Here is a 25,837-nt window from a genome sequence, read left to right as displayed (position 1 = left end):
CAGCAGGTCTTTTCTCAGCTGTGATATCTTCCTGCCTCTTCTCCATGTTTTCTTCTACTGGGGGACCAAGAACCCTTGTGCAGTCATTATGCTCTCAGAAAGGCATCCTTAAGGAGTTGCCATTCTGTTCTATTCCTTTGTCCCTAAGGAGAGCTTCCCATGGGGTCTTATCCAGTATTTCCTTACACAGCTGGAAGTTTTTTCTTCTGAAGTTCAGTGTCCTTACTTTGTTTTTTGCTGGATCCATATTTCTTAAGACCACAAACTTCAATCAGGATGTGGTTGCTACAGCCAACTGCCTCCAATCTTAACCTCTTTAATGATCTCACCTGCACTGGTGAGCACCACATCCAGTAACATTTCTCCTCTGGTTAATTTACCTAATACTTGGATTAGGAAGTTATCCTCAATACAATACAGGAGTCCCCTGGATTGCTTACTGCCCATTGTGTTGCTTTCCCAGCAGACATCCAGGTGATTGAAATTTCTCATCAGGATGAGAAGCTGTGAACATGATCCTTCTTTTAGTTGAAGCAAGAAGGCCTCATCCACAGGCTTTCCTTGATCAGACAACCTGTAGGAGACTGACTACCAGTCGTCCTTTATTGGCCCAGTCCCTAATTTTAACCTATAATCTCTCAACTTGATCATGGCTGTTACTCAGAGACAGCTCTTCAAAATCAGTTTCTTTGGTACAATTCAGGGCTTTTTCCCTGCTTCTTAGTAAAGTTACAGCATTCTCTGGGTCTTGTCTGTCACTTAGAAGTCCATCCCCTTCCCTCATCAAATACAACTTAAAGCTGTTCTGGAAGTTGTCCAGACAACTTCCTTCCCAGAACACTGTTTTCCCACCTAGTCAGTTGCATCCCACATGACATCAACATGTCTGGTCTCTCAAAGGGCTGTCCAAGATGGCAGGACCCAAAGCCCTAAGCATGGCATCATCCATGCAGACAGTTATTCAGCTGTTCCTCTTCCTTCTTCCAGGGCCTCAGTCTCCAACCAGGAGGACAGAAGAAAACATTGCTTGCACTTCTAATCTCTTCAGTGTCATTCCAAGGGATGTAAAGTCTCTTCTAGTGTTTTGTTGTTTTCTTGTTAAAGCCTCCTCTGGCCCTGCTTGAATGAGTAGAAAAGGATAGTAGTCAGCTGGCTTTATCATACCCAGTAGACTTTCCTTGAAGTCTCAAAAACAGGTCCCAGGCAGACACTAAACCTCTGGAGGGATTACCTAGATAGCAAATAGGGAACTCAGTACTTCTCAGCAAGGAGTTCCCAGTTACCAAGACCCTTCATCTTTCTGGTGGCACTGGAGTTCTAATGTCTCTCTTGTCTTGCATGTTATTTTGGTCTGTCATCTCAAGTTTAGAAGCCAGTTTAACTTCCTCCTTTTGCAGGGACTTAATACAGAGCTGTCAATCTGCCTGTGTCACTGCACAATATTAAGCGTCAATCTGTCACTCTTGTTGCTGGACATTTCTCAGAATGGTAGTTTCCTTTTACATTGAGGTGAAAGTGCTTGCTCCCATGACACTCCCTTCTTCTCTCAGGTCCTAAGCAGGACTTCCAGATTCTGGAGTTCCCTACAACAGAAACTCAGGAAGACTGAGGCTCCCAGGTCTTAGTTTCTACCTCAGCTTGGTTTTTCCAACTGCTGGCCACCATATTTGTTTCAATAGAAGTCTGCTACTTGCTGTTCCCAGATGAGAGGAAAGCTGTCTACTTTGTTCCCTCCCTATGTGAACTGCTGTGCCACACCCTTTTTTCTCATTGTGTTCACAGAGGTCCTGGTTGATTGGACTCCCAAGGGCTTGTTTGTGTAGGTGTGGAGGTGTTACGTCACTGCTAATGGCCTACATAAATCCCCTTAGCCACATTCAGGAGGGCTACTTGTTCATGGTGGTTCTCTTCTCATTCTGGGGTTCCTTGATTGCAGGATCCTCCTTGCCCACTGTGATCTTCTGCTTCACTGGAGAACACACCTGCACTGGAGCAGATCATTTCAAAGAAATGGTTTGGATTGGAAGGGACTTTAAAGTTCATCCACTCTAATCTCCATGCCATGGCAGGGACACCTTTCATGAGTGCAGGCTACTCAAAGCCCCATCCAACTTGACCTTGAGCCCTTCCAGGCTTGAGTCATCTACCATTTTTCTGGCTAGCCTGGTCCACTGCCTTACGTATCCCTAGGGGTAATTAAGAGCACGTGTACATGATGCTGATTGACATGATGTAGTAATGGGATTTGGTAGGTTGGGTTGATAGCTGCATTTGATCATCTTAAAAGTCTTTTCAAACTTTCTATGATGTTTCTGATTCAGTACACTCACTGTGATGTGAAGACCATCTGCAAGCAGTGACACTCTTCCCGTTGAACAGATGCATATTACATTCAATGTTTACAGCAAAATAAAAAGAAAATAAATATCTTCAGAAACCAACACTACTGTAGAAAACTTTCAAAATATAACACACTTCTTTCACTGACAATTATAAATGCGTCCTTTTCCTGATTAGAACAGTCTAAGAAGAAAATCTACAGCAATAACAGAATTTTTAATCAGAAGATGAAAAAATCGAATTGTTTGAAGGAATGCATTTTTGTTGCTGTTGACTGTTTTAATGAAGCATGTGTTACCTCTTGTCAGGTTTCATTTATGTGATCATCCAGTGTGATTCAAACGCAGTGCTATCTTACTTTTATCCATTAACATCTTCCCTTTAAAAGAGTTGGACTGTAAATGCCATCAGTTCATGATTATAGTCTTCAGTGACATCAAATACAGTTTAAGAGTAAAACTCTGTTGGAAAGATACATACAATAATGGAAAAGCGATTTAATATCACTACTCACTTCTAATGTCCAAAGACTATAGTCTTATTCAGTACCATTAACAAATTAAAGGATGACTTTGAACTTTTTGGCAACTAAATTCTATGGATCTTTGTTGCTGATTCTTGCAGCAAAGGGTTATTTTAATCATCCTGCAAGTTGTGGTGCATTAATCTGTATAATAGTTTGATAAATAGCATTTATTAATTCAGAAATATTTGGGTCAGGAAGGGTTGATTCCTGCTTTAACTGATATAATTGAGACCACATTGTAGAATTAATGGTGGAAGAAATAAGATATGCATTGACTGGAAAATGAAATTTATTTCTGATAAAGAATAAAAGCCCTTGATATATCTTTTACAGTCATGCCAATACATATACTAACTATTTGGTGGGCAAATTATATATATATATAATACCTAGACAGTGTTTGTATTTCATGCTCCCTCATCCAGTTTCTGTTACTTAGAAAACTATTTTTCTTCCTGCTTTAGAAAATATGAAATATATGTACAGTCTGATAGTGATAGGACAAGGGGGAATGGCTTTAAACTATAAGAGGATAGATTTAGGTTAGCAGTTAGGAAGAAATTTCTTACTCAGAATTGGCTGCCCAGAGAGGTAGTAGATGCTTCATTTCTGGAGGCATTTAATGCCAGGTTAGATGCGGCTCTGGGCAGCCTTGTCTAGAGACTGGCAACCCTTTCCATGGAGAGGGGGAAGGGGGCTGTGAAACTTGGTGATCTTTATGGTTTCCTCCAACCTGAACCATTCTATGATTCTGTATTGTGCTATTTCTGAAAACACGGGAAAGCAGTGGCCCAGTAAATAAATTAAGAGGAAAAACAGCATCAACAAACCAAAACCACAACTATCTAAGTAAGTAGTTCTTAGTGGTAAACTGAAGATACTTGTGCATTATGTTTTTAGTACAATCTCATATATACAGCTAGTCAGAAAAAAAATGAAATCGTTTTTCCAATGAAGTGTATTCCAAATGCTTTTCTTAGATTACCTGAATAAAAATCTTAACTGAAAACATAGTTCTGGAATTTTAACTCAGTTGTGTAACTACCCACTCAAAAAACCTCTTCAGCCTTATTACATATACTTAATCTTCATTTTTTCTTGAATCTCCATTCTTTAAATAAATTAAGAGAGATGCAGAATCTTAAAAGAGCATAAAATATAGTGACTATAAATATTATTTATCTAAAAATAGTAGCTGAGACAGTTCTTTTTTATAAGCTTGGAATTTCCATTACTTCTCCTTCAAATAGATGTCATGAAAATGAATGAAATTTAACAAAATATTATGTTTTGCACTATGTATTATAGAGCAGGATTGCTTTAGATTTGTAAGTGATAAAATCTAAATAAAAACCTGCATGTTAAGTCTTAAATCAATTTAATAATTTCTGTGAAGTCTTGATATAAAGAACCACAGGGGATATTTGTGCAAGTAATGATACTTGGCAGCAACCTCATCTATATATGAAATATGAATGAGGCCAGAAGTTCACTTAAGGTCTATTCAGTCATGTGTAATTGATGTCACAGATGAATTTTTTACCTACACACAAACACAAACACAACTAAGTTTAGCTGGACATAGGTGATGAATAAGAATTTTGAGCTTTTTTTTTTTTTTTTTTTTTTTTTTAATTTGCCCATTAAATACATTTTGGTTTACTCAAGCCAATTAAATTCAATCAGTCATAGAGAAAACAGCTTCTGATTACTTCAAACACTGCAACAGAGTACTTCGCCATTCTTATCTGCTAAATATGTGCATTTTATATTACTAATTCAAATGCAAGGCATATTTAAGATCAGACATTCTCCTTCCCCTAATACTGTAATCTACTTTTGATTTTAGTACTCCTTATGGTATTTTGACCTTTTTAATGAGTAATTTAAAACTCATACCGTAAATGTGGTCTGACCTGGAAACATAGATAAAGAATTTGTTTGAGGTAGCCACACAACTGTCTTTAACTTCTAGTGGATACCATACCAGAAAATTAAAATAAGGGTTGTCATCTTCAGGTATGAGTCTAACCACGTACGTCTCTTCCTACTTATAGTTTCTGGCTTCAAGTTAGTACAAGGACTGCTCTGAACATTATGCCCCCTGTTTTATTATGTTGGCCCACAATGTCAGAGGTGTTATGGCAACAGAGGTTGAACCTTCCCACCAATATTCTGTTACACTTTGTTGCCATGCAGCATTAAGAAAAACTGAACTCTTTTATATGCATCAGTGCTTGCTGAACATTTATGGAGACAAAACTGTGGATGTGAGCACCATGAGATGGTGAGTGGTGTGTTTCAACTGTGGTGACAGCAATGTGATTTTTAGATTGTAAATCTAAACTGTAGATTTTTTTGAGCACATCATGTAGGCTTTTGTTCATCGTCAGCAAAAATGTATAGGTAATTGTGATGACTGCGTTGAAAAATAGTGTTTTGCAGCTGAGAATTTGCTCCATCAAATAGTGTTATTGTGCTCTTTGTATCTGTTGTCGTTTCCATGGATACAAACAGAGATGTTATGCAACCTACATATAAATATCACTTGGTTGCTTTCTGAATATATACCCTTCTGTTTCAGGAGACTTCAGTGTAGTTGGTGCTCAGCCTTTTTTCTAAAAGATGGCTTCATATAAAAACATTATTTTTTAAGGGCTTTTTAGTGCATTTTGATCGGTCTCTGCCTCATGTTCTGCCCTTAGAAACATTACCTGTGATATAAGAAGCTAGCAACAGATATGAAAGACACATTCTGTAAAGCAACTGCATGGAATTCTTCTTAATATTACAGTATTGCACTTTTCTTCAGCCCTCACTTTTATACCATGAAAACTTACTCTTGGCTGCTCGTAAAACTGTTTGAATGAAGAAGAACGATGGGCTGCTGACTGTAATAGAGTCTTTCAGTGATTAACATGATTTCTAATGTCAAATTTTGGCAAGTTTTTTTTGTTGCATAGGGGATCAATTCCATTGTATAAGTTTTAGAGTTGGAACAATGGAATTGATACAGTTAAATGAATGCAATAACTCTGCAACAGAGAACAGGCTCAGGATTAGAGCTGGGCTGGAAAGCAGTTAACTGCACACTGTTATCTACCTACCCTCAACTGGGCAAGTTAAGACAGTTCACCTGCACTGTCCTAAGTTCTTGTTGCCAGATGGGATCCACCCAACAGTACAGAGGGAGCCTGCAGAACTGAATTCCAAGCTACTTTGCATCACCTATCAGCAGCCCTGGTTAATTGAGGAGGTCTCAGATGACTGGAAACTTGTTAACATGACACCCATCTACAAGAAGGACCAGAGGGAGAATCTGAGGAGCTATAAGCCTGTCAACCTGACCTGAGTATTGGGGAAGGTCATGGAGCAAATTGTCTTGAGTTCAATCACATGGCATGGGTAGGACAGCCAAGGGATCAGGCACAGCCAACACGAGTTCCTGAAAGGCAGGTTCTGCTTGACCAGCCTGATCTCCTATGACCAAGTGACACAACTAATGGATAACTGTAGGGTCGGGAGCATATGTCTTATGAAGAGCAGCGAGAGCACTAGGATTTTTTAATCTGTAGAAGAGGGTGCTCAGGGGAGACATTATTGCTCTCTACAACTACCTGAAAGGAGGCTGTGGCAAGGACAAGAGTTTCTTGAATTGTGCAAGGAGAGGTTCAAGTTGGATATTAGGAGAAATTTCTTCTCAGAAATAGTAGTAAAGCATTGGAAAAATCTGCTCAGGAGTCACCATCCCTGGAGATTTTCAGGAAAATTATAGACATGGCTCTGAGGGACATGGTTTAGTAGGCATGGTGGTAGTGGGTTGATGGTTGGACTAGATGGTCTTGGAGGTCTTTTCCAGCCTTAATGATTCAGTGAATCTATGAGTCTAACTTTGGATCTGAGTGGTACAGATTGTTTCCATGACTATCTATAGGTCATGTTTGAAACATGCATTCCAATGAGGAGGAGTATTAATATGCAGATTATTTTATCTGCATCATCTTTTTTTTTTTTTCTTTTTTTTCTTTTTTTTTTTAATATGATAGTTGCAAAACACAAATCTCAAGAAGGGAAAGAAGAAGCTAGCTAACCAGGAGCATAAGGCTGAAGAGGTAATAGAGATATTCCATGACTTAGAATATGCCTAAAATGAGTGTAAATAGTGGAATTTTCATTGTAGTCTCCTTTCTATTTATCTCACTCTATCTCTGGACGTTTGTCTCCTCCTCCTAACAAGAAAGTGTGCATGATTGTATTAGGATTGTTTGTATGCTGAAAAGTCTCAAAGAACTGTATGACCTTGGAAAAATCTATGATAACAAAATGAGTCTACTGGACATTGAAGAAGGTTCATAAGTGGAAAATGGGTGGAACAGTTTAATGGATTTAGAAGTCGTCCCCTATCATCCAGGAAAAGTTCAGGCTTCTCATAATCAGATCAGATTAATATTTCTTGAATGTCCTTATATCTGAAGTGATAAAAGGTATTGAATAAGCATTTGTGTTATTTAATAAGTAACTCATCAATGGATTATAACAGCTGAGCTTCCGTTCCATCATTAATTAGTATCTGTTTTACAGATTTGAGCCTAGTATTTAATATTATTGCTAATGTGCTGATGTACATTCTATATTTGTTAATCAGTAGAAATATTCAAGATGACAAAGAAAAGTGACATTTTGAAAGCCAAAATATGCAGTTAAAGTCTGAAGTGTAGTTGTGTATGGTAAGTTGGTAAATAATTTTTTTTTAGCTTAGCAGCAGGAAACAGGTCTTAGGATTCATAGGACCTGCTATTTTTTCTTATCACTAAACCACTGTATGTTGAACATATCATGATGCACATGATTTCTGGTTCTTTGAACAACAACAACAAAAAAAATGGCAGTCAGTTTCAGGTTTGAGATGGAAGATATTTTTACGAATCCCTCCCTACATGTTTCTGCACCTGATTTACTATTTATTAACCAGATAGAAAAGCTGATATTTTGTGGAATTCCATTTTTCAAAAGTGCTCAGTGATCTTAACAACAACTGTGAGAGAAATGAGAGAAAAATAAATATCATTAAATAAAAGGTGTCAACATGTTTATTTATGGTATGCTATTACAACTGGTAGTTCACTGAATAATCAGTATTTCAGACTTATCAGAAAAAGTTAAAGTAGGTAATATAAATTAATTCCAATAATTGGGATATTTTAAGCTTTGGATTTTTTATTAGCAACTTTTAAATAATCACATCATATGACTTAGTTTTATTGTATCATACAGAAAATAAGAAAGTACATTTTATATTTATATGGATGACAAAAAAACTATTCATTGACTAACTTCTTGTATGTATATATGAAAAGAAGGTATACATATATCTCTCTTCAGAAAAAAAAAGCAGATATTACTCTATATTTATATTTTTATCTATTTATGTATTTCCATGAAATACAAGAATATCAGACACTGAAAAATAATTTAATTGACCTGTGTTTGTAGTATGGATAATACCTTTGCTATGTAGTATCTTAGCAAGGATGGCAAGGAAATTTTTGCAAGAACTCATTTAGTGGTACTGACATGCCCCGATATAATGTAGATTAACTGCTTTTTTGTAGTTGCATTAAATTCATTAGATGCATTAAATATTCTCATTACATTGATAATAAGTTACCTTAAAATTGCTTACACGTATCTTTCTGTTAATGCTTTCTCTCTCTTTTTTTCCCTTCCCTTTTTTGTAAAGCTTCTTAAGGAGATAGCTAGGAAACGCAGAAGCATTCGTTTTGGGAGGGAAGCTGAATTAAAGCCGTATATTGCAGCTCACTTTGAAGTTCTTCCTACGGAGTTCACACTGGGGGATAAGAAGCATTATGGTGGCTTTGAGAATAAACAACTGCAAAGTGGTCAAGAATATGTCTTCTTTGTGTTGGCTGTAATGGAGCACTCAGAATCTGTAAGTTAATGAGTAATTTCAGTCCCAAAATTACCTTCCCCAATCAGAAACACATTTCTTGAGTGCTTACTCAAGTTTTTAAGGTATATGTCTAAAGTTAATCTTTGCTGATTTCCAGTTAAGTCTTTGAATTTAATTACATTGTATGCACCATGGTGTGTTACTTCAGTGTTTAACCGAAAGCTAAGGATCACCTTTTATTAGCTGTGCTTTAATCCTTTCCAAATTACATGCTCTGCTGTTTGAGTTCACCGGCACAGTTTCTGAGGCATGAACTTTACAGCAGTATCTTTCTCAATGCCTTTGAAAAAGAGTTCCGTAGTTGACTTAAGACTACAATCAAATAGTGGTATTATATATGCAGGATTCTTGGAAAGATAAGTTGAATTGGAGATGTGCACAGCTACTGTTTTTAATTACAGTAATTTCCTAACAGCTTTAACAGTGAATTGCTAGAAAGTAAGAACATAAGGAAAAATTCTGAGGTGAGCTAAATAATGAGCTGTCACTTCTCTTCATATAATTTGTTTAGTACTTATTTCCATTTATGCTTGAGTTAATAGGTGTGTAATATATGGGAAAAAAAAAAAGAGACAGTGAGAGACAGAGAGAGGAAGAGGAGAAGAAAGGGAAACAAAGGGAGGAAGAGAAAGCAAGGGGGAGAGAGACACGGAGAAAGCAGAAAGAGACAAATATCAATGCTTGTTAAGATTTTAGCATACACTGTGTAACATGGTCACCTTCTAATCAGTTTCTACATCTGACATGTACATCTGCTGGCTCAGCCACTTGAACTACCAAGCTAATAATCTGAATTCTAGTCATATGTTTCTAGTGTGCAATCTTACAATTACTATTTATGTCGATTGAGTTTACCAAATTGTACACTATGAAGAAGCTGTTTCAATTTGTATACTTCTGGATACATAGCTTTATTTGAAAAATAAATAAGTATCTCCTGGAAGCTCTGATATAAATCAAAAGTTTTCCTTTCTCTTATTTGACAGAGATTGTTAGACAAAAAATTCTTATGGTGCTGCATCTGGAAGGTTCTAAACAGTTACTATACAGCTTTTTTTTCTGTGAGGTTTAAAGGCAAAGCAAAATCCAGTTCACATATTGGAGAATCATCAATAAATGCTCAAACTGCAGTCCCTCTGTAGCATTTTTCTGCCTGCTCCAAATGCAGAGGCTAAATACAAAGTATTTCTTACTGCAGCAAGATAGTTTGTTGTTTGTTTGTTTGTTTTTTGTATGTTTTGAGATCACTGAGGCTGAGAAAATGTCTCAACCAGCTCAGCTGTTGAGGGAATGAAACATACAGATTCCCTAGTTTCTGGAAAGAGATCACAGACCCGTGATGTCTGGTGTCGTGTTTGGCAAAAGAGAATAAATGAATATTTTTGTCATGCTTACCAGCTAGGTGTGTCTCTGCTGTGCTGGTATTAGCCATCTCTCACCTTAAACTCAGATGCTCTTGTAGCTGTTGCAGGAGGAAACAAGACAAAAAGAGAGGTAAAACATGTCTCTTTTCATAACACTTTGTGTACCTTTCAGAATACTGCTGCAAAGTGTTATGCGAAGGACTATGCTATTACCTCATTTTTTAGCAGACCATATGTAGAGCACAAAAGAAAGATGTAATAGCAACACAGCATTCAGATTGCAAATTTATGAACTGCCTAGCTTGAAGAAAAATAGCAGCTTTTCATTGCTACGTTCATTGCATTACTACTTTATGTATGTTTACTTCAGATTTGGGCTAGTATTTTAAATGAATGCCTTTATTGTTAAGAAGGATTTACTTTATTTGTATAGACCATGTATGCAACCAGTCCATATTCTGATCCAGTTGTGTCCATGGATCTCGATCCCCAACCAATTACAGATGAAGAAGAAGGCTTGATCTGGGTTGTAGGACCAGTTCTTGCAGTGGTATTTATCATCTGCATTGTTATAGCGATACTTCTTTATAAAAGGTAAGTTTACCTTTTAGTTTTCTTACGATGTGTGTACCCTTCTGCTGTGTTGATTATTTTATTGTAGTGTTCCACACTCCATTATTTGTACTACAGTTGTAACTGTCATTATGTCAAGATATAATTGCATTTATTAATGGTTCCCAGAACACTGCAGATATTTTAGATCTCTGATTGAACGTTTCCAATCATTACAGCTATGTGAGTACTTTTTTTTTTCTGCTGATGACATCTTATTACCATTTCTGCATTTAAATTTTACTTCCATTTTGCACATTTGTAAAGAAAAAAAAGCTCTCTGCTCTTGTGTATAAATATATACAGATTCACACATTTGACATTTAAAACTTAATTTTAGAAGTGAGATAGTAATCCATCAGGGGTTACATTCAGGATGATGTTAAGCATGATTTTCATCTCCACTCAAGTAATTCAAATTTTCACTTCTGACAGATGACCTTAATTTGGCAGTATATTGTTATGAATTTGAATCTCTGAACTGAGAGATTGAAGAAACATCAGTAGCTGTTTTCTGCTAGTCTTACAATCAGATCAAACTTTACTTCTTCCACTGTGCATAACACAGGTGTAGTTTGCTATTACCTAAAGGACTTTCTTTGAGCTTAGAATTTACTACATGAAAACTGCATGATACCTTAATTTATACTTAGCAATTTTTTACGGTGTAAATGAGTTCAAACAGATCAAGATAGTAACTCAAAAGGACAAAGTAGATTTTAAGATTTATATATTGTTCCTTATTATATATATATATATGTCTTCTTTTATATATATATATATATATATATATATATATAACAAATAAATTGTTAAATATTTAACAAATAAATTGTGGAAAGGGAGAATGACCAGCGTCCAATGTAATAAGTATAAGGGATAGAAAAGAAAACAAAGGACAAGAGGTGTAGTCAATTACATTGTCTGAAAAATATTTAAAGAGGTATGGTAGTGAGAAGAAGATGAGTGTGTTTCTTGAAGTGAAGAGAACTTAACTAAAATAATAGTGAATTATGTTTAGTTCTTTTTGCCTGTAGAAAAAATTATGAAAAGACTTGGATCTATTTTGTAATTTTCAATATTGCTTTCACTTTTTAATTTCAGTCAGAGAGTAATGGCGGCTGAAATTTTTAAAAGAATCATTTTAAGGGGGAAGTATTGCGTTCATTTAAAGCAGATAGTATCTCACATAGTGTGGATAATTTGCCTACTTAGCGTGAGGCAAATCTTAGTTGCCTAAAGACTAGGAGTGCATGAATGAAGTCTTTATTATTTATTTGTCAGCTTGTATAAAAGTTGTTACTTCTGCATTTAGACTTCTTCAAAGCTCAAAGAAAAGATATTGCTTAGAATGATTTTTGGATCTTGTGTCACAATAAAGTCAAATGTTCGTGGCAACTTAATACTTTACAGTAATAGATGGTGAAATCACTGAAGAATACCTTCTGTTCTCATTGGATATAGCTGCAATAGAATATACAACATGACAGCAGCTGATTAATATTCCATGTGCAGAAATGCTCACAGATTCACAAAACCATACGGCTGTACCCCTCAAGCCAGTCCATGGCCACCCCTCAAAGCCTTGTGGAGGCTTTTCCAAGAGAGTTTCAATATCAATAAGGACGGAAATTCCTTAACCTCTGTGAGCAATCCATTCTATTGTTTGACTAACCTCACAGTAAAAAAAAAAAAAAAAAAAAAAAACCTTTTTACCAAGTTATCATCTAATTTCCTGTCTTTCTGGAGTTGATATCTCTGCAAATTGAACTGGCTTCTTGGCAACTGACAAGTTGAGTATTCTCTGGCATTATAAGAATGGTACAGTGGTCTTAGGGGAGAGGATTATTCAAAGGTATGTCTTTAATCTATTAGGCTTAAATCTAAGCAATCAGATTTAAGGATCTAGGTAAGTTAACTAATCATTTTCCTTTTGGTTGTATTATTGACCGCAAGTATGGGTTTTTGCTGGTTCAAACATGGAGTAAAATATACAAAACATTAAGGATTATAAACGAAATCTCAAAGAAATAAAACACTTAACTAGATGTAGAGATGGTGTAGACTGAGTTGTCTAGAAACAATATGTGCCTGTTATGGGGACTGTTATTTGGAGATGAAGTATCCCAGGCTCATTTTGATGAAGCGGTACACTGCTACACTGTATAGCTTAGGCAAACATATAGTAAATCCATCCAATTCACTTTTGAACCGGTTGACTCCAGTTTCTTCAAATCTGAAAAGGTGTGTAATGCTTCATGGGATAAATGTTTATGATTACCTTCCTTTTCAAAGCATCATTAAAATATTTTCTCGTTATTTTATTACTTGTGTTTGTAAGGTGATTTTGAAGATTTTGTTTTCTCTTCTTTTTCTTAATGTATTTAACCTTGTTGGTTCCTTTCTTTTCTCTCCTTCTTCTTCTCCCTTTTACTCCTTCTTTTTCTCCCATATTCCCCACCACCCTGTTTTCTCCTCTCCCTCCTCTCGTCTCTATTCTCTTTAAGAGAAAAGACTGATGTGTTATTGGCACTTCATTTATCTATGTAATATTTTTTATAGCTTGAATTAAACATCCATTCTCTGGTATTTTAGAGTTCAATGTGGAATTACTTTGCAACAATATTGAAAACACTTTTTTTTTTTTTTCCCCCCAACAAAAGAATCTCTTTTAATTTAACCTGTGTTTTCTATTTATTCTTTGATTCCCAAAGAGTCATTTCATTTTTTGGGTTAGTTATATGTCTCTACTATGTGTCAAAATTCCTTGTACTTCCTGTTGCCATGTTTAACCTGATTGCTGATGATAAACCAACATTTAACCTTTTCTCTCCTCTTCGCTGCATTGAAATGGAGTAGTAAACCTGACAGGTGAGAACAGAACAATAATTACCCTTCATTTAGCCTAGAAATGGGGTAGCTAGAAAAGAGAGAGAAAAGGAAAAAAAAGTTATTATAATAATGATCTAAAACAGAGCATCTGTCAGTCTAAATGAGTGTAGACAGTAGTGTATCAATATGAAGGCAGTTACAAGATATTTTACATTTTTGCAACACTTAAATTAGCTTAGCATATACAGCCAATTTTCACCACTTTTTGTGTGTGTGTGTGTGTGTGTGTGTGTGTGTGTGTGTGTGTACATCAGGTACATTTTAATGAAAAACACAGTTGCATAATGTAATATGTTTTTATTTGTGTTTTCATTAAATTAAAACAGTTCGCTTTTATGTAACAACAGCTGCTAAATGAATGTGTTTTTGTGGTTGAAGTGTGAGTTGTCCTAAAGAGCCCCATAGTACTCCTTATACATAGATTAAGTGCTGATATGCTTATACCAGTGAAAATGGTGCCCTGAGCAAATTTGTCCTGATTTTCTAACTGAAAAAGTTATTATTTCTTCGTATAATCTGAGATACGAAAGATAGAAGGGTCCTAAGTGTGCTGCTGTTGAAAATACTCATGTATCTGATCAGAAGAAATTCTAGTGCTTCTCATACACGAATAAGAAATTGTGCTGCCTAGAACTCACTTGCAAATGAAAGGTAATGAAGGTTGTCTCTGGACAGCTCCGCTGATCCCTAGACTTCAGAAACAGGAAATAAAGGTAAAAATACTTCTCATAAATGGAAAGCTGCCTTTCTTCATCTTTATTCAAAAAGAAAAAGAAAAACAAAAACAGAAACGTTAAAACATTGTGCTGCTTTACGACAGTCAGGATGAGAAGCAAAAAAAAAAAAAAAAAAAAGAAAGAAATATCAAATGGTCATCCTCTTTTTTTTAGGGAATCAGATTTAAAGCTGCATTTTTTTACTTAAGTTAATACAAGTGCTAAGGTTTTATATTTCTTAGCAAGAAAACTTTTTTTTGTCATAAAATTAGACAACTTTCAAATAACAGATGACAAGATTTTCTTCAGCAATATTGCTCTTTGGTTGTTTGCACAGTCTTCTGGTTGGAAGAAATATTGTTGGATCCACTTTTCCCAGGATGACAACGGGTGTTCATTATTTCAAGAACAGGGAGAAATCAATCCGAGCATTTTTAAGAGTGGAGCCCAGCAGAGTAATAACAGATTTAGTATTGCCACATTGTGAGTGAGTCAGAAAACAGAAAGCAGAAAAGAATAGTGATACATTAGACAAAATACTGGAAACCTGGAAAAGATTTAGCTATAGAAAACCTTAGAATCATCTAAGTTCTGTTTTCAGAAAAGCAGTTATTTGCTGCTATTTCTATATTCATTTTATATTTATGAAGAATTTCAGCCAATTTGCTCTTTAATTCAGAAATTCATAGCAGATTAAGGAAGAGGGATTCCACTAGAAATTCACCATTAAATTTCCAGATTACAGAGTGAAAATGCAAACAGTTAGATATTATTTATGAAATACAGTTCTCTATGTTTTGCAGCAGAAAATAATGCCCTCCACTGACAGGGGTCCATTTTACCTAAACAATCAGACTCGGAACACCTATGGATGCTACTTCTCTCTAGATAAATTGAGGCATAGATGAGATATTTCTTTTTTTCCTTCTTTTTCCCAGATTGTTTTAGGCAGACTGACAAGAATACTAAAATTTCACTGAAAGTCCTAACTTGATCAGAAATGTTCAGGTAGAATCTCAACCTTGAATAAGTATATGGGATCAGATGCATGAAGTGAAATGCAGCTCAATAGAGCAGATTCTTACTTCCTAGAACATGAAAGGACCAGGTATTTTCTGTATTGTTCTCTGTCATCTTGAAAGTGCCAGAAGAATGCAGATTATTTTATAAGCAGTACAGAGATGAAGTATTCAGTAATAGTAAATTTTTAATTACATGCTGAAGACGAAGTAACTTTTAAATAAAGGCATAACAGAATAGGTTTTAAAATAGATGCTGTGTGAAATCTCTTGCACTGAGTGATATGTCTCACAATAGATAATTATTCTGGTGCCCTGGATGACAATCTAGAGGATAGACTTAGGGCAGAGGCAGAGTACCCCAGACATTTCCCTTTAACATTTCTATATTTAAATTTGTTTTGCCATGGCAAATTGTACTTTCCCTGCTTACTGTGCAAAATTATTTTATCTTTGCATGGATCAAAAACTTTCAGAATGCATCTCATGTTTTATAATTTAATGATTAAAGACTCAGACATTTGTATTTGTCTACTTAACATATTTTGTCTATTTTGTCACTTGTCTTTGTCTACTTAATATATATTTCTTCACCTTCTCCATGTAGGAAGAGGGCTGAATCTGATTCTAGAAAGAGCAGCATACCCAACAGCAAGGAAGTCCCCTCTCACCATCCTACAGACCCTGTGGAGCTGCGACGCCTTAATTTTCAAACTCCAGGTGAGAGGTAGTAATATATCTCTGAGAGCTCTGTGTTCACAGACTCTGATTAGTTACGCTGTTAGAAAACAGAATGCTTGTTTATAATATGTGTATTTTGATTGCTTATGAGTTTTTTTTCCAATAAATTTCTCTGATAGGTTTGGCGATTGTTCTTTAATTTCTGTATTTAAAGAAAAAGCCTAAATTATACAGTTATTGTTCTGTATAAAAGAATCACAAGTCAAGTATGTTGTGTGAATATACTAAAATTACAAGGTAAACCTAAAAGCATTAGAAAATTATTAGTAAATGCACATCTCTTTGTTTATTAACTATGTTGTTTTATAGTTGTTTGTATATATGTTTTTTTTTGTTTTGTTTTGTTTTTTGTAAATAAGCTTCCCACTTATCTGTTGCATTATCAAGTAATCCATCAATATCCCTTAATTTTTTTTTGTACATTGTAAATGTAAAATATAGATAGGCAGATTATCTGGAGAAATGGTCCTTTTTTAAAAAAATCAAGCAATGTTAGGATGGATCAAAAGTGAAATAACATGACAGTGATTCTAAAAGTTTGAAGTAACACACTCAAATATTTTATTAGCCATTTACACTTATATTTATTAAGCATTCTTTTCCTAAATACTTTTTGGTTTAGTAGTCAAGAAACACAAGATAAATACTTAAAACAGTATTTGATTTTTATTAATGCTTTATGAATGGTTATTTTGTTTTCAAAATTACCTTAATTTTGGTCATGGTGTATTCCAGATTTCTGTTAGTCATATGATCGCACACAGTCCTGGTCTGTTGCAAATTACTTACAGAAACTTCCTGAGAATTGTGTTTGTCAGAACAGTGAAACTGGGACCCAACATCCACAGTGCATGCATATGACAGAGGTAGAAAACGAAGTATTCTGAGGCTTGCCTTAGCTTTTCCTTAATTTGTTCCAGTACAGTGAATGTACAGTGAATGCTCTTTAGCAGCTGAGGCACTTCACTGATCGAAAAAGAACTGGAGAGAAGTATACTTTTCCTTGCAGTACTGTAGTTGATTTGGGAAGCTGGCAGTTTTCTGTGAAGCTAGTTAAGCAGAAGAACTGCAGTCCATTTCTGTTATGAGAGCTCTTTCTTTGCTCTAAATCTTTTTTCACAAAATGGAGGATTCAATTACTGGAGAAAAAAAATATATAATATAGAAATCAAATTATGATATTGTTTTTCGTAAGAAACTTAGACACATATCAAGACCTTATGATATTCTGCATGCAACCAAATACCAGGATCCTATCTTAGGAGATTTATCTTGCTGTGTAACGTTTGATAATTACCTTGTTCTTAGTATGAGATTGTAGCTGCAGTGAAGTCAATCCGCAGTTCCTATGCTAGCATAAACAGAATTTCACTTAATTTGCAGTAGGATACAATTTTGTTTAAATCTTCCTGAATTTAACTTAGATATTGCTGGAATGTTTATCCAGCTCCACACACTAATACTATTAAGGAACACGCAGGACAAATCTTTCCCAAGGCAAATGTGGAGGAAAAACAGAAATGTTCTAGGTTTAGGACATTAGCTTTGTTGTTTTTGCATCAGGATTGATGATTTGACATTATTATTGTTATTATTAGCTATTTATTTAACTTGTGGAAGTATCCACATTTTCCTTGAAGCTTTTCAGGTGTGCCAGTTGCTTGCAATAAAGAAACCAAAGACAGAAACAGAAAAGTTTATGGTGAATCCATGATGTGAAGAGATACAGGGGAAGAACATATAAATTATGTTGGCACACTTAGATGTTCAGTTCTCACTGGGAGAAACACTATGGGAGAGAATGAGACAATCCTGTAAAAGTCAGGCCTGTAACCCCGTAAAAGACTTTTAAATGAGCACTTTTTGAAAATCATGGAAATCATATTTTTTTTGTTCAAGAAGAGAAAATCAGATACAACTATCAAAATAATTTGAAAATTAATCCCTGGTGTTAGTTTTGAAATTCTAACTACTAGTGCAAAATACTCTCAATACAATTAGTTATGCATGTCTATTTGAAAGAAATTATTGGAAAGCAGTATTTTATCTTCAGTGATATTCTTGCAGTGATTTTGGCAACACTTGTGTTGTACTGGTAATAAAACAGTCACTTCAACATGAAGATATAATGAAAATCCACATTCTAAACTACCAGCCCAGAAAATATCTTGCTTTCTTATCACTTTTTCTTGTCCTGTCAATAAAAAATTACAGTCCTATCTTATCTTTTACTTACCAAAGGGGTTTCCTATCTTACTTTGTCCACAAAGGGTAAAATTCATTTCTGGCTTTACTTCTCAGTAGGTGGAGAGAGAAACTCCATAGGAAAAAAAAAAAAAAAAAAAAAAAAGAAAAAGAAAAAAGAAAGAAAAAAGAAAAAAGAAGAAAAAAGAAAAAAAAAACACCTGACATTTTGTCTTGACATTTGGAATAGCCCACAGTTCTACATCTGAGAACAAGATCCCTTGTCCATATGTGTAATCCAAAAAAATGTATATTTTTTAGATAAGTCCATATGCTAGTGTGTGGGTCACAGCTGTGCCAAGTTTTCTTTGAGTAAACATGAAAATACTCAATCTCTCAGTTGCATGTATGAGACTGTTATTCTTCTGTAAGTAGAGTAGCTGAGGGAAAGTCACGTTCTTCCCATTATACAAGTTTCCACAAAATATGGGAATAACATCATCACCCAGGTGCACAAATTTCCACTCTTTATGCCACATGGGAAAGTAAAGACAGAGAAGAGGTAATAATTAAGCCATCACAAAGGTTTCCATCAGATGGGGAAGAGAAGCTTTGTACAGAGAAGAATAATTGATGTTAAATAGTTTGAGTGGGTTTTGAGAGACCTAAGGCTTGGGGAAAGACTTCAGTCTGCAGTCAGCCAAAGAAATGAGTTGATTAATTCCTGAAAAATGGTTGTTTTTTCTTCTCATTTAAGTGTATTATGTGTCATGCTTATAAGTAAGTTGCCTAATTGGCTGCCAATTAAACAATTATCTCATTATCTCTTATGAACTAAATAAGATACTTTGAAATACAAGAAAAAATAGAATAAAATTACTGCAGCCCCAAATTGAAGATTCTGCTTTTTAATTTGGTAACTAAATGCTCATGAACCTCTTATTCTTTGAATTCCATACGAAAAAAAGTACAAGTAACAAAAGTGTAAAAAGTGATGTCTGCGTTTAGTCATCTGTTCTAGGAAGAAAGTTCTTTCCCATGGTTTTTGTACACAGTTTCTGTTTGTCATGATCAGGTGATAAGCTGAAAGAAGAACTGACATTTATCTCCATGGCAAAACCAAATGGGAATAGCTTCCTATCCAACATGTATTTTACATGTGTGAACTTAATTCACATGCAGGATTTAAGTACCTTAAGTGTGATTTAGGTTCAGCATGCAAAAAAAAACAACTTTTCTGACTTCTCACTTGTTTACTATCTAACCTAGAGGTTACTTCTCACTTGTTTACTATCTAACTTTAATAAAAATCTGCTTATCTGGAAGGTGGAGTTTAAGATTCTGCTGCTCTCCAAAGTAATTTCTTTCTTCCTTGGATATTAGCCAGTGATTTTGCAACACTCTAATAAGGCGAGCAATTTTCAGATCAGGATCTGAGAACTTTTCAGGCTATTTCTCACTGTAGAGAGCTTTTAGAGCTCACTAAGAGTGGGATGTTCTGCTTTGATACCCTGGGGATTTTGACAAGTCTAAGTCTGATACACAAGAAGAATTACATTCATTACAGAATAATTGATCCACCTTAGAATTATTCTGGAAAAAAAAGTGGCTTCATTTTGCAGTATTATGTGCATGTGTGTAACTATTTTAAAACAGTTATTGCAGAGTAACGTATTTCTCCAGAGCTTGTAAGTTTAGTTCTGTACGCAAGATCGCTCTGAGTTAACAGAAAATTTAAAGTAATAGTGATCTGTCTAATATATGAAAGACATCCTGGATAGATTTTCTTGGATAGCAAATTCCTACTAAAATCAGTGTAATCTTTCATCTTTTGTGTCTACTGTGTCATCAGTAAGTTTGCAGATCACACCAAGTTGGCTGGAAGTATCAATCTGCCTGGGGGTAGCGAGGCCCTACAGAAGGATCTGGACAGGCTGGTTAGCTGGGCTGAAGCCAATGGGATGAGGTTCAACAAGATCAAATGCCGGGTCCTGCACTTTGGCCACAACAATCCCAGGCAATGCTACGGGCCTGGGGCGGAGTGGCTGGAAGACTGTGTAGAGGAAATGGACCTGGGGGTATTGATTGATGCTCGGCTGAACATGAGTCAGCAATGTGCCCAGGTGGCCAAGAAGGCCAATGGCATCCTGGCTTGTATCAGAAACAGTATTGCCAGCAGGAACAGGGAAGTAATTGTCCCCCTATACTAAGCACTGGTGAGGCCACACCTCAAGTACTGTGTCCAGTTTTGGGCCCCTCACTGTAAGAAAGACACTGAGGCCCTGGAGTGTGTCCAGAGGAGGGCAACAAAGCTGGTGAGGGATCTGGAGCACAGGCCTTACGAGGAGTGGCTGAAGGAGCTGGGATTGTTCAGTCTAGAGAAAAGGTGGCTCAGGGGAGACCTTATTGCTCTCTATAACTACCTGAAGGGATGTTGTAGTGAGCTGGGGGTCGGCCTCTTCTCTCATGTTACTAGTGATAGGACTAGAGGGAATGGCTTCAAGCTGCATCAGGGAAGGTTTAGGCTGGACGTTAGGAAATATTACTTCTCTGAAAGGGTGGTCAGGCACTAGAATGGGCTGCCCAGAGGGGTGGTAGAATCACAGACCCTGGAGGTGTTCAGGAAATATTTGGATGGTATGTTGAGGGACATGGTTTAGTGAGAACCACTGGTGATGGGTGAATGGTTGGATTGGGTGATCCTGTGGGTCTTTTCCAACTTTGGCGATACTATGATTTTATGATTTTCAATTTCCCATGTCCAAATTTTACAGATGTTTTTATTTTTCTGATAAGAGAAAGTATCAACCATCACTGATTCCTTCCTCTTTCTGTAGTGGGATAACATTTTAATCTTGATTGGTATGTGGGAGGGAATTCTTTGTAAATGAATAAAAAGGAGTATGTAATAAATGAACATTTAATATACAAACGTGATAATTTGATTTATGTCTTTAATATAATACATTCCATAAAGAAATATCTCTGAAAATAGTATATCTCATTTTCATTTCACTTGAACTGTATTCTGTACTCTAGCACATGTTCACTCTATTTCTTTTTTAACTAAGCTCTTATTTATTGTGGACATGTCAACATATATGTCCCGATTTATAAGTAAGTATGTTCCTCAGATGTTTTTAAAAGCCCTTCGAATAAAACATTGACAATAACACAAAATCCTAATTTAACATACTATTGACAAGGCCAAAACATCCACTTGTTTCAGTCAGGTAAAGAATTGCACTGAGCAAATATAATGCCTGGATAAAGACTGCAGTTAAATTCTGACCTTACTTTTGCAGCTGTGCCTTAAAATTGTACCAAACGTGGTACTGCATGCTTCTTAGTTATATGCTTACCACAGATTAATCAGAAGATATTTATACACAGTAATTTAAACATACATTTTAATTTAATTCTTGTAGGGGGCTACTATACTAGGCTGTGTAAGATCAGTTGAATTTGACTGTCTTCTACCAAGTTTGGAAATAAACGCTCATTATAAATACAATTTCAACTATGCTTTGCATGGATTTGTTTTTTTCCAGTGTTTGTTTCTCTTAATTTCTTTCTTTAAGGAAAGTTTTAAAGCATGGATTTGGCATGGTGTTTCTTTTGATTTAATTGCATGTTACAAAACCTGTTGAAATTTAACTGTCTTTTGTCTGAAATCCTTTGTGTTTTTGTAGCATATGTTGATTTATGTGGAGAAGTGTCAGAAAATAAGTGTATTTTGTTATTTTTAGCCACAAAATAAGTGTGTTTACCTGTGTTTTGGGTGGGGTTTTGAGTCAAGTTGAGTGGAAGCCTTGTGCTTTTACATGAGGTAGGTTGAGATCTTAACATATTCATTCATAGCATATTATATTATGATGCTTGTTATGATTCACAGACTGATTATATAGCAAAAGTTTTCTAGCGGTTCTTTTTAAGAAAAATAGCTACTTCTAGCTTCTTAGTAGAGCATACTTTGTATATTATCTGAAGCAATTTCAAAAGTGTTTAAATGTAACTGCCTAAAGTAAATCCTGGAGAAAGGGTGTTTATATGTGGTCAAAATTATCAAGTTTCAGAAGTTTTAAGTATTTTCCTTTTCTTATAAAGAAGTTTTTACATCTAGTTTCAATTTGCACAAAATGTTTAATATGAATTCTCCCTTTAGGAGCATTAGCTGGCATGTGGAGGAGCACAAAAATAAGAAGAGTTCAAAAGTACTGGATAATCAGCATTTAAAATATATATATATATGTAAATATTTGATGCTGGTGATTTAGTCAGGTTCATCATGTATACAAGAACTTTCATCTCTTTGGTTTTATGTCCTTTATATTTACTGTAGGATAATTGGACCTCTAAATACCTTAGTTGACTTTCCAGACTCTGTTTTGTGCATGTCTGAAGTGCTTGTATGTACAAGATTGATTGATTATGGTGATCTACTACTGTTACTAATTTGTTTCCCATTTCCAATTGGCTTTTACTTTTTGCAGCTTTGAGCAGTAATTCAGTCCCCTACGCCTCCTTGATTGGCTCTGTGTCCTCCCTCTCTAGCCAAACTACCACTCAGTCCTTATATGATAATAACTCTCTCCCACGATTCGCTCGAAAAGGTCTAAACATCTTTGTCTCTATTATTTTCTCTGTTCAAGCACTGTTTTAGATGTACATCAGTCCACCTCCATTTCTGGATCAGTCTAGAGTTCTCTTGTGCCTTTTCACTGACATATTTTCCATAGGGGTGCTTGATCTGGATCAATCAGTTTAACTGTTAGATGTCTGTCACTCTTCTGAGAATAAGTGAAATTTCAAAGAAAATGGGAGACAACATGAATTGATTCAAATTATTCATTATTTGTTAACTGAAATTTCTAATAAATCTTCTCATTAGAGATGAATATTCTGTTTTGTTAGTTGTCTGACAAATTGCTTTTATGTCTACTTAAACACTGTTTCAACGTCCCATATGTGCTATGAAGGCAATACAAAAATATATGTTTATAGAGTCAGATAGGGTCAGTGTTGCTGGATATTATTAGTATTTAGCTTGAAATGTCAAAGAAACAAAAATATAAGAAGAGTAAAGACAGAAAGAAAGAAAGAAAAAGAAACAAAGAAAGAAAGAAAGAAAGGAAGAAAAGAGAGAAGGAAAGAAGGAAAGAAGGAAAGAAAGAAGGAAAGAAGGAAAGAAGGAAAGAAGGAAAGAAGGAAAGAAGGAAAGAAAGAAAGAAAGAAAGAAAGAAAGAAAGAAAGAAAGAAAGAAAGAAAGAAAGAAAGAAAGAAAGGGAAGGAAGGAAGGAAGGAAGGAAGGAAGGAAGGAAGGAAGGAAGGAAGGAAGGAAGGAAGGAAGGAAGGAAGGAAGGAAGGAAGGAAGGAAGGAAGGAAGGAAGGAAGGAAGGAAAGAAGAAAAAGGAAGAAAAAGGAAGGAAGGAAGAAAGAAAGAAATGAAAACAAGCTATAATGTGACTATGTTGTAATCACATGGTCATTTTCAGCTACTTTATAGGAAATGCAAGTTAACTGTCTTAGGCATGTTCTTGAAATTCACGGTGACAAAGCAAATGACATTGTGCAACATGGCTTCCAGCTTGAGCCCCCTTGAGTCATCATTGTTTTCCTTTTGTAATTTCAAGAGATTCTGGGGTTCACTAGTTCATTTTTTCTAGCCAGCTCTGATTTCCCACAAGCAATTGAAAATTCACTTCAATTAAGCACAAAGAGAAGAATGTAAACAGTTGGATGAGGGTCATGGAGACAAACATTAAAACAATGATGTTCACAAATTTTTGTCTGTCAGATCTTCAGCTGGCAGATTATGCTAGTTGGCCCCACATCTCTTCTGTCCTTCTTTTGCCTTGCTGTTCCTGTACTCCCTTCCTCACCCATTTCTATCTCTGTTTCCCAGCTCTTAGTTTTATTTTTCACTTAGTATCTTCATCAGTAGACAAAGATGTTTACACCTGAAGTAGATTGTAGGTACTTTTGGGGGTTGATAAATGGGGCTATAAATAAAGCATATTTTAAGGTGCTAGTGCAGTCAGTATGTGTGTCCAACTAATCTGTACAACCCCTGCTTCTACAATCTGCTACTAGTGAAAACATTTTTGAAGCTCTGTCTGATGTCTGATTTTGTCTTCAGTGACCGTTGTCTAAAAGCAATGATGCATGCTACTATAGTCATTTGTATTTGCATGTGAATGTCAGTAACCTCAAAATTTCATAAAATATTTTCAGTATTTTTAATTTAGTCAGAATGCATAGTCAGTCTTCTAGACCTTGATACATTGTTATTAATCCTCAAGCTATCCATTTCATTTTACTTACATTAATTTTATAAGTTAGTTTTCTGTTGGTTCAAGGTTTCGTTTTGTACCATTTTCTTTGCAGGTTCAGGTGTCTGCGGTTACCTTGGTAACCTTCATCCTTCAAGTTCGTTTTTCTCGATTATGCATAAGTCACTTTGCTTTCTGTCAAAATACTGTTCTTTCCCCTTTAGGGCTCTTTCAGTGTCTGTTTCTCAGCTCATCTTTCCTCATCTAATTCAATGCAGTTCCCATATCATATAGTGCAGGAGAAGAAGTTTGAAATGACGTTAAGAGTCATTACTCAAAGTAGAGGTCAACATCAGGCCTAACTGTCTCATTTTTCCACGCCTAGCTAACCTCATTGACTCATCTCACAGTAACTTTTTCCTTTACACTAGGAATGTTAGCTTTGGGAATATGCTTGGTGACTTCTTTTAATTTGGCTTCAGAGCTCATCTATCCAGAGCATGTCGTGCTTTGAGTAACCAAAGTATTTGCCTGCTCCTCTCACATATGACATCTTTACTATTTACACATTTCTAGCCATTCTAATTACTACATTTTCTGATTTCTACAGTGCTGTCATCACTGTAGTTTATTTTAAATTTGGTTCTTCTTTCTTTTCCAACAGGTATGGCCAGTCATCCCCCAATACCTATCTTGGAACTTGCAGATCATATTGAAAGATTGAAAGCAAATGACAATTTGAAGTTCTCACAGGAGTACGAGGTAATTTATTTTCTCACTTCTCAAATTGTCAAAAATGTCATGTTTTTTTGTTTCTCTAGGCTTATCCCTGATATGTATCCACCATGGTGATGCCATTTTTCTATGATAAAGCCATGGTAAAGTAAGTCCACTGAGTAACATGACTACATCAGCAAGGTGGCTCCTTTGCTTCTAACAATCTTTTTATAAAGATATGTGTCAATCAGATTCTGTGTGCACATACTTAAAGCAGTGGTTGAATGATAACAGCGCTTTCAGTTTTAATGCACCACCATCCATCTACTCTGCAGTTAAAAACAACTTGGGTTATTAAAAAATTATCCACTACGTTAAGTGTTAACAGGACCCATACAGTCCACAAAGAAGAAATTACAGTCCATGATGTTAATTTTTCATGGAGTAAAGAATTTGCACTTGTCTGATACACATGACTGCTTG

At 35.6% G+C, this 25,837-nt stretch overlaps 1 protein-coding gene across 50 annotated transcripts in view; it reads left to right on the top strand.

The window, feature by feature from the left end:
* The window catches only part of PTPRD (protein tyrosine phosphatase, receptor type D), a 362,219-nt gene that overhangs the window by 257,042 nt on the left and 79,340 nt on the right, over positions 1 to 25,837 (top strand). For 21 of the 50 annotated variants that reach the window (XM_040655771.2, XM_040655770.2, XM_040655769.2 and 18 more), the window contains 6 exons: positions 8,607 to 8,816; positions 10,635 to 10,795; positions 13,670 to 13,684; positions 16,048 to 16,160; positions 22,859 to 22,978; positions 25,302 to 25,399. In XM_040655771.2, coding sequence (XP_040511705.1) covers positions 8,607 to 8,816; positions 10,635 to 10,795; positions 13,670 to 13,684; positions 16,048 to 16,160; positions 22,859 to 22,978; positions 25,302 to 25,399 — 717 coding nt within the window. The remainder of the gene's footprint in view (positions 1 to 8,606; positions 8,817 to 10,634; positions 10,796 to 13,669; positions 13,685 to 16,047; positions 16,161 to 22,858; positions 22,979 to 25,301; positions 25,400 to 25,837) is intronic. The other 29 variants (XM_040655786.2, XM_040655765.2, XM_040655783.2 and 26 more) reach the window with 5 other exon arrangements.

Source organism: Gallus gallus, chromosome Z (assembly GCF_016699485.2).
Source record: "Gallus gallus isolate bGalGal1 chromosome Z, bGalGal1.mat.broiler.GRCg7b, whole genome shotgun sequence".
NCBI lineage: Eukaryota > Metazoa > Chordata > Aves > Galliformes > Phasianidae > Gallus > Gallus gallus.
The sequence above is the reverse complement of the archived record's forward strand: the minus strand, read 5'-3'. Positions and strand labels throughout refer to the sequence as shown.